General features: G+C 43.9%; 2 protein-coding genes across 6 annotated transcripts in view; both read left to right on the top strand.

Annotated features, from left to right (window-relative positions):
• The window catches only part of LOC108903127 (peroxisomal succinyl-coenzyme A thioesterase), a 20,464-nt gene continuing 4,773 nt past the window's right edge, over positions 1-15,691 (top strand). The window contains exons 1-11 of one of the 5 annotated variants that reach the window (XM_018705220.2): positions 3,666-3,884; positions 4,518-4,719; positions 4,802-4,901; positions 4,991-5,181; positions 5,305-5,474; positions 7,228-7,347; positions 7,960-8,042; positions 8,358-8,451; positions 8,547-8,627; positions 8,873-9,014; positions 9,111-9,595. In XM_018705220.2, the coding sequence (XP_018560736.1) occupies positions 4,524-4,719; positions 4,802-4,901; positions 4,991-5,181; positions 5,305-5,474; positions 7,228-7,347; positions 7,960-8,042; positions 8,358-8,451; positions 8,547-8,627; positions 8,873-9,014; positions 9,111-9,208 (1,275 nt within the window). In that variant the 5' untranslated portion in view covers positions 3,666-3,884; positions 4,518-4,523 and the 3' untranslated portion in view covers positions 9,209-9,595. Of the gene's footprint in view, positions 163-3,591; positions 3,885-4,517; positions 4,720-4,801; positions 4,902-4,990; positions 5,182-5,304; positions 5,475-7,227; positions 7,348-7,959; positions 8,043-8,357; positions 8,452-8,546; positions 8,628-8,872; positions 9,015-9,110; positions 9,596-11,088; positions 11,291-11,372; positions 11,473-11,561; positions 11,753-11,875; positions 12,046-15,691 lie in introns of those variants that run through there. The other 4 variants (XM_051073110.1, XM_051073107.1, XM_051073109.1 and 1 more) reach the window with 4 other exon arrangements.
• Positions 9,730-15,691, top strand: part of LOC108872389 (peroxisomal succinyl-coenzyme A thioesterase) — a 19,418-nt gene continuing 13,456 nt past the window's right edge. Inside the window, exon 1 of the mRNA XM_051073106.1 lies at positions 9,730-10,136. The gene's annotated coding sequence lies outside the window, so the exon portion shown is untranslated. The remainder of the gene's footprint in view (positions 10,137-15,691) is intronic.

Genomic DNA, 15,691 nt, shown 5'->3' on the forward strand with positions numbered 1-15,691 from the left:
GACGTCTAAACAAGAAATATTAATGATGACTTCATACAGGGGCCCAGGTCCAGGGGCCTCCTGCCAACCTGACCTCAGGGTCCCACCAGGTTCGGTCAGTTTTCATCCGTGTTGACGTTAGATCAGACTCCTGGTGTCTGACCTCAGAACAAGACGTTCAGGGTGAGTTTGACTCTTCTTCCTTTAATATTCCAGGACAAAGACAGAGAACAGATTTAAAACCATCAGAGTCAGTGAGCTGATAACAGATGAGTTGTTTTAGCTGTAGGACGAGGTCACAGAGGTGATACATGCTTTATGATCTGTTTACATCCAGTGTATGTTTATCCCACCAGCAGAGCACTGGGTCAATCTAAATACAGCTGTTACACACAAATACACACAATACATATTTAATGTGTTATTAGGATTAAAACGTTTAATAACTGATAAAACAAATAAAATCACTAAAAAAGCACCAAGCAATAAGATAAAATCATTTATGTAATTTTTCCTCATTAAAATGTCTAAAAACATCTAGACCTGTGTTATATGTTGTTGAGTCGTGTTCTTACATTATCCCAAAAAGAAAACTAATTTTAATCGGGGTAATGTTTTATTTGGTCGCCTGCTGATGATGTCATATCCTCTTTGTTCATGTGTCAGCGACAAAATTTGAGATAAACTTTTTAGATCTTGGTGGTTTTTAATTTTATATTTTACCCAGATGAAGGATTTTAGTCGTCAGACGTCTGGATCTGAAGTTATCAGAGAAACAAACTAAGCTAACGTTAGCAGCAGATCGCCTCCACCAAACTCCACCAGAAAAACTCTCATTTTTAACATGAAACTGTTTTAATCAGTGTTTTACTGGTTTTAATGAACTGGTCTGTTTGTTTTGGAGAGGAGGAGACCTCTGAGGAGAATTCAGCTCCTGAACAACTCCCATGATCCCATGCTGCTTCACGACGTCATTAAACTAAGTCTTTTGTTATTGTTCTGGTTCAGAGACACCTACTGGGAGAAAATTACACACTGTTCCTTTAATATTTGGTCTGAAAAATATTGTTTTAAAACTAACTCTCAGATGTTTGTGTTTGGTTACAGTTTTATATAGTCAGATGATTTCTCTCAGCTCTGTTCAGACATGTATTAGAAATAAAGACCCTCATCCATCAGGGGATACACCCCCACCCCCGACCACCTTCTCCTCTTCACAGCCTCCAACACAAAGACGAGTGTTGTCTCATCATCATTTCACACTTTCAGTCCGTAAATGGTCGTCTCTCTCTCTCTGTCAGTGCAGAAAAAGAGCCTGTTTATAGACAGCATGAAGTTGGTCTTCTTTAAACAAGGCTCAGAGCTGTGTGGTCTGTGTCAGGGAAAAACACAGTCTGAGTCTACTCATGATGAATATAAAGGTCCGCAGGCTGTTTAGAGAACGTGTTCATTAAAAAGTGTTTGTGAGAGGTGACAAAACTTGTGATGGGAAATGATTTGTTTCTTGCAGAGTTAAATGAGACCACTGTATCATATATGAAGAAAAGGTAGAAAATCCAGCAACCAACTCCTCTGAGGCTCAATACTTAAAACAAACCTTCATAATGAGACGATGTGAGGGTGAAGGTTTGGTTAGGTCGAGGGAAACAGCTTCATTTAGGTTAAAATCAAGACTTTTTTAAAGGTATTTTTGATCCTGGATCTTATTTCCCATGTTTTTAGGTTTAAATTGTTATAATTATAAAACTAACTAAGTGTCTGACAACATGATGAGAGGATTCCTCCAGAGACAGAGCTTTTTATTAAAGAGTCAGATCCTTTTAGTTTAACCAGAAACATCTCTATATATCACTACCAGACTCCACTGACAAAAACAGGGATTTTACTGGGAGCTGCTGGAATACCACTGCCTCCATCTGTTAGTGTGTTTGTGTTACTGTGGGACTTTCAGTGGTGGGAGAAGTAATCAGATACTTTACTGAAGTAAAAGTACCACACAGTAACACAGACACACTAACAGATGGAGGCAGTGTATTGTGGTTCTGCTCAGTAAAATCCCTGTTTTTGTCAGTGGAGTCTGGTGGTGATATATAGTGGTGTTTCTGGTTAAACTAAAAGGACCTGACTCTGTTCAGATCCTTTAATTTTCAGACATTACAAATGAGGAAACAAACCATTTAAAGAATCTTGAATAAAAGACTCAGTGACAGTCATCTCTCTCTCTCTTTCAAGCTGCTGTGATCTCCTCCAGCCTAAAATCCTCTGACTCTGTGTGGTATATATTTATATATTTCTATAGTTGTATATTCATGAGGGCTCAGAGCCAGAGTGTCCTCACTTCACCTCTCTGCTGCTTCAGCATCAATCACTGCTTTGGTTTTAAAGAGAAACACAGTTTAATCTTTACAAGTCGTCAGTGTCAAAACATCCATCTGTGTTTCCTTTGTCTCCTTCCTCCCTCCTTCCTCCCTCCTTCCTCACCCTCTCTCCTCAGTTTCTGTTTCTGTGTTGTGAAGTGAAGCTGAGACCCAGAGAAGTAAATAAAGAGAGAGAGGGGGAAAGAAAGAAAGAAAGAGGGGGAGACAGAGGGATGGAGAGGACAAAAGCTGGAGCCAGCTGAACCTGATGACCTCTGAAACAAAGACTCTCACCTCCTGCTGGACAGAGCATGAACTGCAGGCAGCTGTGTGTTTCCATTCAAAGCTAATTTACTCTTATAACAATATGTCAGTTTGAAATGTTTCACTTTTTACTGCACTGCATTGACCTGACAGTCAGGTTGATATTTCACATGCAGAATACTGAGTTTAGCATTTTTACACATTAAACCAGATGTTTCCTCACAAACTGCAGAGTAAATCATCTCTAACAGTCTAGTTATGTTTTATATAATATACAACAGTCACAGGAGACAGAACACAGTCTCAGTCCTGATGCAGGATTTACCCCAATAAGAAGACAATGACGTGTGACTCCCATGAATATTAAGTGTATGAATATATACTGAGGGTCATTCATCAAACAGGGAACAACATCACTTTCAGTTAACACCTCCGTCTCAGTTCATTTCTCCCAGATGGGAAACTTTCACAACAAAAGTAAGAACATAAATATCATCTGAAATATCTTGAGTGTACAGCTGGATGTGGAAATAAGAAACTAGTTGAGAACAAGTTCAACTGAAAAGATGATGATTTGTGAGTTTGGTGTTCACAGTTTCCACTGCCAGTGAATTATCACAGGTTTCATCTTTAATCTTGAACTTGTGTTGTTGAACCCGTTCTCTGTTCTCCAGAGGACAGATGGATGTCGTGGTGCTGACTGACAACCAGACTTTGTTGTTGTGCGCTCAGTCGGGTAAAAACTGCCCCCCCCCCTTCTCTGTAGAGGTCAAAGGTCAGAGGGCGTGTGGGGTCGTCTGGAGACATGACACCGACTGTTTCATTTCCATCAGCATCTTATATTCATTTATTCAGATGTAATGTGTGTTAATGTGATGACTTGATGGTTGTATTGGTGTTAAATCAGATTCATTTGGAGCAGAACATTTAGAATAATTTAATTAATTACATTTATTTATTATTTTTTTATTAAAGTTGTTTTTTCCTCCAGATTTTTTATTCTTCTGGAATAAAGGAGTTAGTAACACCCCAACATCAGGACACTTGTCCCGGACTGTGGAGTTTCAGTGACTCGGTGTCGCCCCCTTGTGTCCGGACAGAGCGCTGTCTCTGTGGGAGGAGACTGAAGTTCAGGCGGTTAAAGAACGAGGCTGTTTGTCGTCGCAGAGTTAGAACCAGTCTGAGTTCAGTCTCTGGACTCTGAGAGGAGTTTAACTCCAGGAGACAGAAACCAATCGACTGAAGACGGAACAAGAAGACAACAGGTCTCGGTCTGCTCCCACTGTAAGTTCATACACGTGATTTAAAGAATAATTATGTAACTGAGGACAGGAAACGAGACGTTTTGTGAACTTTGAGCTCATATTCAGATGTATGAGCAGGAAACCAGATGATTAATGTGCTGTTAAACTGATGGTTTGGGTGGAATGATGATGAATGATGATTTAAATGACTCTCCTGACTCATAATGCACAGAGAGGAAATATCCTCAATGGATAACACGTCTCAGGTTACTCATAACTCATGAATGGCCGATACAAAGTGCTTTATATGTAAAGAAATAATGATCCTGCTGCTATGTAACATGTCAGTGACATTATTGTTATGACTCTCATTACAGTTTCTTTGTTAACGTTTCATGGATATTTTAATCTGTAGTAAATGAGATATTGCAGAAAACCCTGTTCATCATACCTGGCTGTATTTTTCATTTCAGGAAGTAGCTTTGTCAGTTTCTCTTATTTACCATAAGATCTGTTCAGGTGTCACGAGAGCTTGAGAGTGGACGTCCACGTCTAAGAAACTTTACAACAAATAATAACTAATGTTGTGGTGGTTTTGTTGTTGTTTATTTGTTCAGTCAGATGGTTTTGGTTTTACTGTGTTTGTCTTTGGTTATTTTATCATTCTGCTCAGTTCAGGATGGACAGGAAGCAGTGTTGTGTGAAGCTGTCGGTTCAGCCGTCCAGAGGACTCATGGATGAGAAGTTCATTGTCCTGGTCCAGAATGTCTGGCCCGGTTTCCAGCTGACTGTCCACGCCCTCCACCAGTGTGAAGACGGACACAGCTGGGAGGCGTTTGGTCACTACGCCGCTGACGCCACCGGGACTGTGAATGGTTGGTGGTGATCTGTGAACTGCAGATATACATCTTATAATAAAACGAGGGAATTACATAAGGAATAACTTTTTTACTTCAGTTTCAGAGGATCCCAGTCTGGGTGGAACGTATTCTGGGGTTGAACCGATGGGTCTACTGTGGAGCCTCAGACCAGTTCCAGGCAGCAAACCTGGACTCAGGTACACCAACCAGACCAGAACTGTTCAGTTGATACCAATCAGTGCTGAATCAGTTATCAGTAACAGATTTGACTCCCATCATCATTCAGGATGAGGAAGATGAACGTCCAGACTCCCATGGAGGTCACAATCTCAGTGTACCAGGGTCACCAGACTGAGGGGTTCGTGGATCAGGTTCCTCTGGCCGGTGTGTTGGTGGAGCGCTGGTACATGGCTCCTGGTGTCCGCAGGATCCCGATCACAGAGGGAGGACTCACTGCGACCCTCTTCCTGCCCCCAGGTAGGTCCTGAGGAGAATCAAAGATAGTAAGGGATACAGAGAGTGTGACCAGCTTGCTTGGACTAATTTTCGAAATTGTCGCTCTGCAAATTGACTGTTTTTGGTGTTTTGACTCATCTGAAGGACCTGGACCTTTCCCCGGCCTCCTGGACCTGTGGGGGGGTGGAGGGAAGTTGGTGGAGTACCGTGCATCTCTGTTGGCCTCACACGGCATCGCATCCCTGGCTCTTGACTATCTGACACCAAAAATCACGATTGAAACCAGGAAGATGGTGGGCATCGAGTACTTTGAGGTAAACCTGATAAACCACAGAATAACTCAAGCTAGAAACCAGACATAAAGTCGGCGTCTTGGTCACAGCTTTGTTATGAAATCACCATGGAGTGTCTCTCCTGCTGGGCTGCTGACTGTTGTTAGCCGGTTTCAAGCTCGTCATAACTCCAGTAGGCTGCGCTTTAGCTGTCAGTCATGAATACTGAACACATGCTGTAGAACTGGAGTTATATCCAGTTAACTTTTTGTCAACACTAAATGTGTTAGATTAGTTTAACTAATTAGTAAATTAGTTTTCTGTCAGTTGACCACTTGGTTAATCTTGAGGGAAGACTAATGAGTCTTTCCTCAACCTCATTAGTGTTGTCTTCACCATCAATAATCTCCACCCCTGTCAGAGAAAGCACAAGCATCCAGTTCTTGGTTTTGTCTCCATGTGTTATCTCAGCATCCTCGACTTGTGGTTACATGCTCGAGGAGGCAGTTACTACGACGATAAGTCTAAAAATATGATGTATGCCTCAGAGGACCAAGTGTTTGTATTTTTAAGTTTAAATTATAAAATACAAACTTCACTTTAGGTCCTCAGATTCCTGAAAACAATACAGCAGACTCAGGTCACAAAGGGTGAACTGCAGCCTGCACACTGATTATAATAATTTGTTTTGGGGGTGAGATAGAGTCTCACTCTGTCAGCAATATTCTTGAGTTATGTAGATCAGAAGTCTTTGGCAGCAGACACCAGGATTTGTGTCTGTTATCTAAGTGTGTTTCTGTGTCAATAAACCCATTAAAACCTGGTTCAGAAGTTCATTCACCTTTACAGAGACTCATTCACTCAGACCAGAGACTGCTCATGTGTTGAGTTTAATGATTACTGGAGGAAGCATCATCAAGTTTAACCTGAACAGAATGGGTTCTGGCTATTCAAATTCGGTTTAACCAACTAATGTACTGACGACGTCAGTGACATGACAAGATATTGATGATGGACTTGCAGCCACTGAAAACAATTCTGCTTCATTTATTACTGAGGCGCAGAAACTTTGATACTGTTTTAGATACAAGAAGTTTTCCATCAAACACTTTATTCAGCCAACTTTAAGACTGTACTCATACTGCTAATGATAATGATCAAAACAATGATTTAATTCCAGGTTTGGTGATGTCTTCCCTTGGTAACTTAGTTCTACTACAACTCCCCTGGATTATCAGACCATGATAAAAATGTAGGGTGAGGCCTGATCCTCTAGTTCTTTTATGTTGATCAATGCAATCTTAAAATCATTGCTTAACCTCAGTGGTGTAATAAAGTTGTAACTGTTATCAGCAGTAGGTTTGGTAAGATGGAGGCAGGAGAGAACAGAACATCGGTGTAAAGGATAACTCCAGTACTTCTGAGCCTTTGAGCCGTTTTTGGGGGTAAATGATTGAAAAAGTCATTGTAATCATTGCAGTACTGATCAGTGCCACCGCCAACAGCTGCTGCAATGTAATCCAGTGAACAATTGTCCACATCAAATTATATTCACTAAAGTGCTTGATTTTTCTACACAGACTCAGATTGATATTCTCAGTGTCTGACAACATTCTGACAGGATTCCTACAGAGATGGAGCTTTTTATTAAGAGGGTTATAAAGAGGGGTATAAAGAGGAAGATCCTTTAACCAGAAACATCACTATATATCACTACCAGACTCCATTGACTAAAACAGCGATTTTACCAAATCTCTCCTGTTAGTTTGTTCTCTGATGTGTTTTCCTGCTGCAGACGGCCTATAGAGTCCTGCAGCAGCATCCTCAGGTCTTCAGCAGCAGGATTGCCATGTTGGGCCTTTCCTTTGGCACCAGTATCACCTTGAAAATGGCTGCATACTCTGAAGTTGTAAAGGTAAGACAAGTATACCTTCATTATCCAAACATAAACAACAGGAAAAGTTTGATTATTTGGGAAATACATGTATTCACTGTTCTTACTGAGATTTAGATGAGGAGATTGATGCCCCCCTAATGTCTGTATGGTAAATATAAAGACTGGGAACTGTCTTTATTTCTTGACTGGGATCACTAAGTATCTGTTGTCTCCTGGCCAAGAAATTGTTTGGCAATAATGAAGTGAATTTAATTGTGAACTGGTCCTGAGTCTTACTTTTTTCACCAAATCAGCTCTGGTTCTTGATCCAGAACTGAGAACTGGGTTCTGTTCAGGATTCTTGTAACCTTGGTTCTACTCAACCAGCCCACCAGTTTTCAGCAGCGTTGTAAGCTGTAAATAATGAAAGTAAACAGTAATAGCAACAAGGCAGATCACATTGATTACCTGCGAGTGTTTGCTGCCGGCATGGATGCATCATTTTTCAGGTTGCAGGTCTGTTCATTCCATTCTTGTGAACATGATATCTCCGTAACACCTTGAGGAAATTTCTTCAAACTCTGATCCAGTATCTTTCTCAGCTGATCCTTTGTAAATTTCATTATATTTTAATTTGTGTGTGTTTCCCAGCTCAGGTGTGCAGTGTGTGTTAGTGGGAGTCATGTGCAGCCAGTTGATGGATCAGTGGAACAAATCCTGGGTTACTTTCACAAGTAAGTTGATCTGCTGTCAGTGACTGAAGATTTCTACTCAGTAACTCAACCACCACTGGTCAGATTATCGCTGAATGTCCTGGTCCTGATCCAGAAAGGATGAATCCCTTAGATTTTAATGACCCCATGGTTTTTCCTCTAGCGCAACAATCAGGCTAAACTTTGTATTTAAACTGAATCTGAGTTGAAACACAGATTCATGCAAATTCACCAAAAAATGGAAAGAAAGACTAGGAGACTTGGTTTTGCTCAAGTCAGTCAAGTCATAATTAGGGAAGATGAAGTTTTTTTCTTTTCTTTTTTGGTTCCAATCAGGAACGGTGGGAAGACTCGCTTCAGTGAGGAGAACGAGGCAATTTGGCGAGACCTGCTGCTGCCCATCCCCACCGACTCCTCCCTCAAAGTGGATGTGAGTACCACCAGCCAGAGTCTCCACTATTATAGAAAGAGCCACAAAAGCAGGTGAATAGCTGTGAACTGTTGCTGCTGTTTGCCTCTGAGCAGGTGGGACGACTCCAGTGTCCTCTGCTGCTGGTTGTAGGTGAGGACGATCAGAACTGGCCTGCCTACGAGTCTGCAATGGACGTGAGTTTAATGGCATGACGACGTCCTGAGTGAATAAATCATTTAAGTCCAGAGGATTTAAGTTTAAGGATTGAAGAGGGTTAGAAAGCAGAAACTGTGAGAAAAGTTATGGGAAAATATGGAGTTCTAAAGTGGTTGATATGTAAATAGATAAGACATTAGGAAACACTTCTGATCTTCAAAGGAAATACAACAAGAAACCATCTAACACAGATGGAACTGAACTTTGAACTTCTGTTTTCCAGATGAAGGAGATGATGGAGCGAGCAGGGAACAGCCACCTGCTGACCATCCTGTCGTACCCCAACGCCGGTCACCTGATCGAACCTCCGTACACGCCGCACGCCCGATCCAGCTTCTTCAGGACGGTCAACACACGTGAGAAGAGTAGGTTCACCTTCAGACTGGGAAGCTGTAGACGTTGACAGAAAGTCAGGACTTCAGAGTTTTGACGTTTGTTTCTGTTGCGTCTTGTCTTTGCAGTGATGGCTCTGTGGGGTGGAGAGACGGTGGCACATTCTCGTGCTCAGGAGGACGCCTGGAGGAAGACACTGGTCTTTCTGAGGGAGAATCTGTTCTGAGGAACAGACTGAAGCAGCCTCAGTCTCTCACCTGTAACCTCAGTGACAACTAATAGATCTAGAGTTGCTGAGTGAAAGGAGGTATTTCAGGACGTCCCTGGTTCTGGAAGAAAAAAATCCCAGACTTGCTCTTGTTCCTTTTGACTTTGAATGTTGCACAAATGTAGATTTGCTTTTCACAAAGGCATGAATATGAATGTAATCTAATGTAATTATTTGCCAGTGTATATGAAAATGAAATTATTAATTGTCGATTGTTAAAATTATCTGAGGTTTCATGGAGTCCGAGGCGAAGTCTCCAGATGTTCCATTTAGTCCCGACCAGCATACCATAACTCAAAGATATTCACTTTACAATAAAACAGAGATGCAGCAAAGAGAAACTGATGGAGCTTTTGATTGATAAATGACTTCAGTGATTAATCACGATTAATGAAGGCTATCCTTTTTTTTACCCTGTCCTACTGTACCATCAATACATGTCATAACATTAATAAAATATAAAATTAACTGACATGATTACATGGTCTTAGCCAACCACGATCTTTTCCTAAGCCTAACCAAACAGAGGCCGTTCAATAACGTAAACCACGTTTATTACTGTTACCATGACGGAGCTCGCGTGCGCCGCTGTTACGCTCTTGTGGGTCGTATGCGAAGGTAGGAACAAGCGACTTACGCTGGACGACTTGTCGTTAAGGTCGTAGTAGACGTTCTCACAGAGACGGCTTTAAAAAAGGTTGAGCTGACCAACGCAGCTCCAAACACTGACGTGGACTGACTGTGAAGTTTCAATGGTTCAATGACGCCACCTAGTGTCCAGACAGAGTGGTGTTTCTGTGGGAGGAGAATGATGGCTGAGCTTAGAGTTTGATTCACTCTCTATTCAGATTCTGTCACAGAAGTCTATTCTGTGTCTGCTTGTACAGTAAGTAGTTCATACAGGTAACGTAAGAAACAATTGTACATCTTAAGGGAAACTGTGTTATATTCAGGTGTGTACAGAGATGATTGGTCTATGTCTGTAAAGAACCTGTTCCTCTGTGATTGTGTTGCAGAAACTAACGTGATGAGCTGGTTTAAATATTTGCAGATGAAGGAAAATAATGTCAGGACTATAAAGTGACTAATTTACAAAACAGACTTTTGTTTGATGTTATTTGCATAAAACCAGTGGTGCAATGTGAGTACTTTTGCTCCAGTAGTATGAATCTGAGGGAATGGTACTTTACTGTTTTACTAAAAATTTTACTAAAAACATACTGCCTGATGAGTCTATTAAACATTTAATGAAGGGTTTTTTATTTGTACTGTACAGCATACTAACCTGTACAAACATAAAAGGCATTAAGACAAAATATAAAGACAGTAGAATTTAAAAAGCGTAAAATAAAATGTAAAATAAACAACAGTACACAAGATAGTTACAATTAGTGTTAACATTGTTTTATAATAATAATTCTCCAGGAATTTCCAATTTAATATAAGATATATAATTTTTGAGTTTTGTGTTAACTGAGTTTTGGAGAGTTATTGATTTGCTGAGAAAACAGAATAAAAACATGACTAAACTTTAACCCCATGTAAATATTAACTTTCTACTCTAAACTTAAATCTCCTTATTTGTTCAATCAAATGTTCTCCGTGCAGACAAAGTTCACATGCATACATAATCAGCAGACCTGCTGTGCACTTGGTAAACTGGTTAGATTTGTAATTCCTGACAGTGTGTGTTGAACACTCTCAATTTTCCATTATTAATACTTTTACTTTTGATACTTTAAGTACATTTTGTTCTCTCATTATTTTTTATTATTTGTTCAGTCAGATGGTTTTGGTTTTACTGTGTTTGTCTTTGGTTATTTTATCATTCTGCTCAGTTCAGGATGGACAGGAAGCAGTGTTGTGTGAAGCTGTCGGTTCAGCCGTCCAGAGGACTCATGGATGAGAAGTTCATTGTCCTGGTCCAGAATGTCTGGCCCGGTTTCCAGCTGACTGTCCACGCCCTCCACCAGTGTGAAGACGGACACAGCTGGGAGGCGTTTGGTCACTACACCGCTGACGCCACCGGGACTGTGAATGGTTGGTGGTGATCTGTGAACTGCAGATATACATCTTATAATAAAACGAGGGAATTACATAAGGAATAACTTTTTTACTTCAGTTTCAGAGGATCCCAGTCTGGGTGGAACGTATTCTGGGGTTGAACCGATGGGTCTACTGTGGAGCCTCAGACCAGTTCCAGGCAGCAAACCTGGGATCAGGTACACCAACCAGACCAGAACTGTTCAGTTGATACCAATCAGTGCTGAATCAGTTATCAGTAACAGATTTGACTCCCATCATCATTCAGGATGAGGAAGATGAACGTCCAGACTCCCATGGAGGTCACAATCTCAGTGTACCAGGGTCACCAGACTGAGGGGTTCGTGGATCAGGTTCCTCTGGCCGGTGTGTTGGTGGAGCGCTGGTACATGGCTCCTGGTGTCCGCAGGATCCCGATCACAGAGGGAGGACTCACTGCGACCCTCTTCCTGCCCCCAGGTAGGTCCTGAGGAGAATCAAAGATAGTAAGGGATACAGAGAGTGTGACCAGCTTGCTTGGACTAATTTTCGAAATTGTCGCTCTGCAAATTGACTGTTTTTGGTGTTTTGACTCATCTGAAGGACCTGGACCTTTCCCCGGCCTCCTGGACCTGTGGGGGGGTGGAGGGAAGTTGGCGGAGTACCGTGCATCTCTGTTGGCCTCACACGGCATCGCATCCCTGGCTCTTGACTATCTGACACCAAAAATCACGATTGAAACCAGGAAGATGGTGGGCATCGAGTACTTTGAGGTAAACCTGATAAACCACAGAATAACTCTGTCAGGGTTTGAATGTTTCCTGTTTTATTTTGGTATTTTTGTCTTGTCTTCCTGTTTCCTGTCCCTTGGTTACTCCAGTTCTCTTTACTTCCTTGTCTTGATTACTGTCCCCGCCCTTATGTGTTTCACCTGTGTCTCGTTATCTCCTTGTCTAGGTGTATTTAGTCAGCGTCTCTTCTTCTTGGCAGTTGCCAGATTGTCTTGTCCCTCGTGTCAGCTTTCCAGCGTTGTTTCCTGTTTTTGACTTCTTGTGTTCCTGACCGTTGCCTGTTTATCTGATTTTGGATTTTCGCCTATTCCCTTTGGACACTGTTGCCTTATCGGACTGCCTACTCGTGTACTGGACTTTTGCTTGTAATAAAGGACCTGAACTTTGATTGTGTTTGAGTTCTGCATTTGGAGTCCTGTCCTGCCGTGTGCTTGATAGTACAATCTGGCCACATTATGGACTCCGCAGACTCAGATCACCTCCGGTCTGCCCTCAGAGCCCAGGGGCAGCGGATCCTCCATCAAGAGGAACAACTTAATGCTCTCCGTCAAGAGATGAGGGAGATGACAGAGCACCAGGGGCAGATGCTCTCGGCCTTGGGGTCTCAGCTAAATTTCCTGGTCGACCATGTTCAGCGTGGGCCTCAGTCATCTGATTCTCCTAGTTCTGCTTCGCCCCCAGCTACTCAGGATGCAGAACCCCAGCCATCTTCACCGCCTCCAGGGTTGGGATTGAATCCCCACGTTCATCTCTCCAGCCCGGAGAAATTCTCTGGGGATTCGGGAGATTGTCGCTCGTTTCTTGCTCAATGTGAACTTCACTTTGAGTTTCAGGCGGCCTCCTTTTCTACAGACAGAGCCAAGGTTGCCTATATGATCTCCCACATGTCAGGGCGAGCCGAGGCTTGGGCTACTGCTGAGTGGAGTCGTCGCTCAGCAATCTGTGAGTCTCTTCCCTTGTTCATCCGGACTCTTACACAAGTTTTTCAGACTGTTTCTCCGGGCCGTGAGGCTGCCAGGTCCTTAGCTGCATTACGGCAAGGGAGGCGCACAGTTTTAGATTATGCCGTTGAGTTTCGCACTCTAGCGTCTGACAGTGGGTGGAACCAAGCTGCTCTGTGTGATGCCTTTTTTAATGGACTGTCTGAAACACTCAAGGACTATCTCACACCACTGGATTTACCCTCAGAACTCGAGGCTCTCATTGCCTTGGCCTCCAAGATGGACAAACGACTGAGGGAACGGCAGAGATCTCGCCTCTCTTCCCATTCATTTCCTCACTTCCCTCAAGTTCCTAGTCGTCCTCAGATGAACTTTGAGTCCTCCAGGACACCACCTGGGTCGACGGAGGCACCTATTGTTCCCCCGGCAGAGCCCATGCAGGTGGGTCGCACCCGGCTTTCCTTGGAGGAACGTCAGCGTCGTATGGATGAGGGTTGTTGCATCTACTGTGCACAGATGGGTCACTTCCTCGCCAATTGTCCCATCCGTCGTGGTGGGGCCTCTAGAAGTCGTGAGAGCCTGGTGAGTAGCGCACTCACTTCTACTAAGACAATGCGGCTGTTCCCCACAGCCACTCTACAGGCTGCCTCTGTTTCCCTTTTGCAACCTGTATTAATTGATTCTGGGGCTGACGCTAATTTTATGGACTATGAACTGGCTAAGAGACTGAGGATATCTCCTGTGTCTCTAGATGAACCCCTCGAGGCAAGTGCCCTAGATGGACGCCATCTTTTCCAAGTAATTCACCACACTCCTGAGATCTCGCTCTCCTTCGGCAATGTACACTCGGAGAAGCTCTCCTTCCACCTGGTTAATGCACCCCACCATCCACTTCTTTTAGGACTTCCTTGGCTCAAGACTCACAACCCCCATATTGACTGGTCCTCTGGTCAGATCCTCTCCTGGGGTGATGCCTGTCAACATTACTGTCTTTCTGAGAAACAGGCTTTGCCCGTTCCTGTCACAGTTACTGAGGAAACTGGTAGTCTTCCTGTGGACCTGGCTGGTGTTCCCTCCTGTTACGCGGATCTACAAGAGGTTTTCAGCAAGACCAAGGCGGCTTCATTACCGCCACATCGCCCCTATGACTGCGCCATTGATCTGCTACCTGGTACCATGCCACCTAGAGGACGTCTTTTCTCCCTCTCCACACCTGAAATGAAGGCTATGAAGGAGTACATCGATTCCGCACTGGCAGCCGGAATCATTAAACCTTCCTCTTCACCAGCAGGGGCTGGATTCTTCTTTGTGGAGAAGAAGGATAAGTCTCTTCGGCCTTGCATAGACTATCGGGGGTTGAATGAAATCACTGTTAAGAACAGGTATCCCCTTCCCTTGATTTCCACTGCTTTTGAGTTGCTGCAGGGCTCAAAAGTTTTCACTAAACTGGACTTGCGTAATGCATATCACCTGGTTAGAATCAGGGAAGGGGATGAGTGGAAAACAGCATTTAACACTCCTACAGGACACTATGAATACCTTGTGCGTCGCACTCAGTTTTTTATCGCCCAACGCTTTTGGTGGCCAGGTATGAAGGGCGATATTGTGGAGTTTGTTGCAGCATGCCCTGTTTGCTCCAGCAACAAGACTTCACGGCAACCTCCACACGGTCTCCTTCACCCCTTGCCAGTGCCCAAGCGTCCCTGGTCAGACATCTCCATGGATTTTGTCACAGGCCTGCCCCCCTCTGAAGGTAATACCACCATCTTAACCATTGTGGACAGGTTCTCAAAGATGGTTCATTTTGTGCCCATGTCCAAGCTTCCCTCAGCTAAGGAGACAGCCGAGGCCGTCCTATACAATGTTGTCCGTCTCCACGGTTTTCCTAAGGACATTGTGTCGGATCGAGGGCCACAGTTCGTTGCCCGATTCTGGAGGGACTTCTGCAAATTGGTGGGGGCCTCTGCCAGCCTATCCTCTGGGTACCACCCTGAGTCCAACGGCCAGACAGAGAGGTTAAACCAGGAGTTGGAGACAGTCCTCCGTTGTGTGACCTCCCAGAGCCCATCTTCCTGGTGCCGGTTCCTTCCCTGGGTGGAGTACGCCCACAACTCTTTGCCCTGCTCCTCTACTGGTATGTCTCCATTTTTTTGCGTGTATGGTTACCAGCCTCCTGTCTTTCCGTTCCTTGAGCAGGAAGTCTCTGTTCCATCCGCCCACACTTTGGTCCGCCGTTGCCGGGCTGCATGGGTTCGAGCTCGTCGGGCCTTGTTGAAAAGTTCCCTGACCTATAAGAAGGCAGCAGATCGGCGCAGAATTCCTGCTCCCACTTACAGAACTGGGCAAAGGGTCTGGCTCTCCACAAGGGATCTTCCTCTCCGAGTTGAGTGCCGTAAGTTGGCTCCTCGCTTTGTGGGTCCTTTCCCAGTGTCTAAAGTTATTAATCCTCTTGCTGTGAGACTAAAGCTCCCCAGGACCATGAGGGTACACCCAACCTTCCATGTTAGTCGTGTGAAACCTGTTAAGGTGAGTGGGCTGGTCCCTGCCACCAGACCCCCTCCACCCCCCCGGCTCATCGACGGTGGCCCTGTATATTCTGTGAGGAGACTCCTCGCATCCCGTCGCCGTGGACGCCAGCTTCAATACTTGGTGGACTGGGAGGGTTATGGTCCGGAGGAGAGGTCGTG

Source organism: Lates calcarifer, linkage group LG10, assembly GCF_001640805.2.
Source record: "Lates calcarifer isolate ASB-BC8 linkage group LG10, TLL_Latcal_v3, whole genome shotgun sequence".
Classification (NCBI taxonomy): Eukaryota; Metazoa; Chordata; class Actinopteri; family Centropomidae; genus Lates; species Lates calcarifer.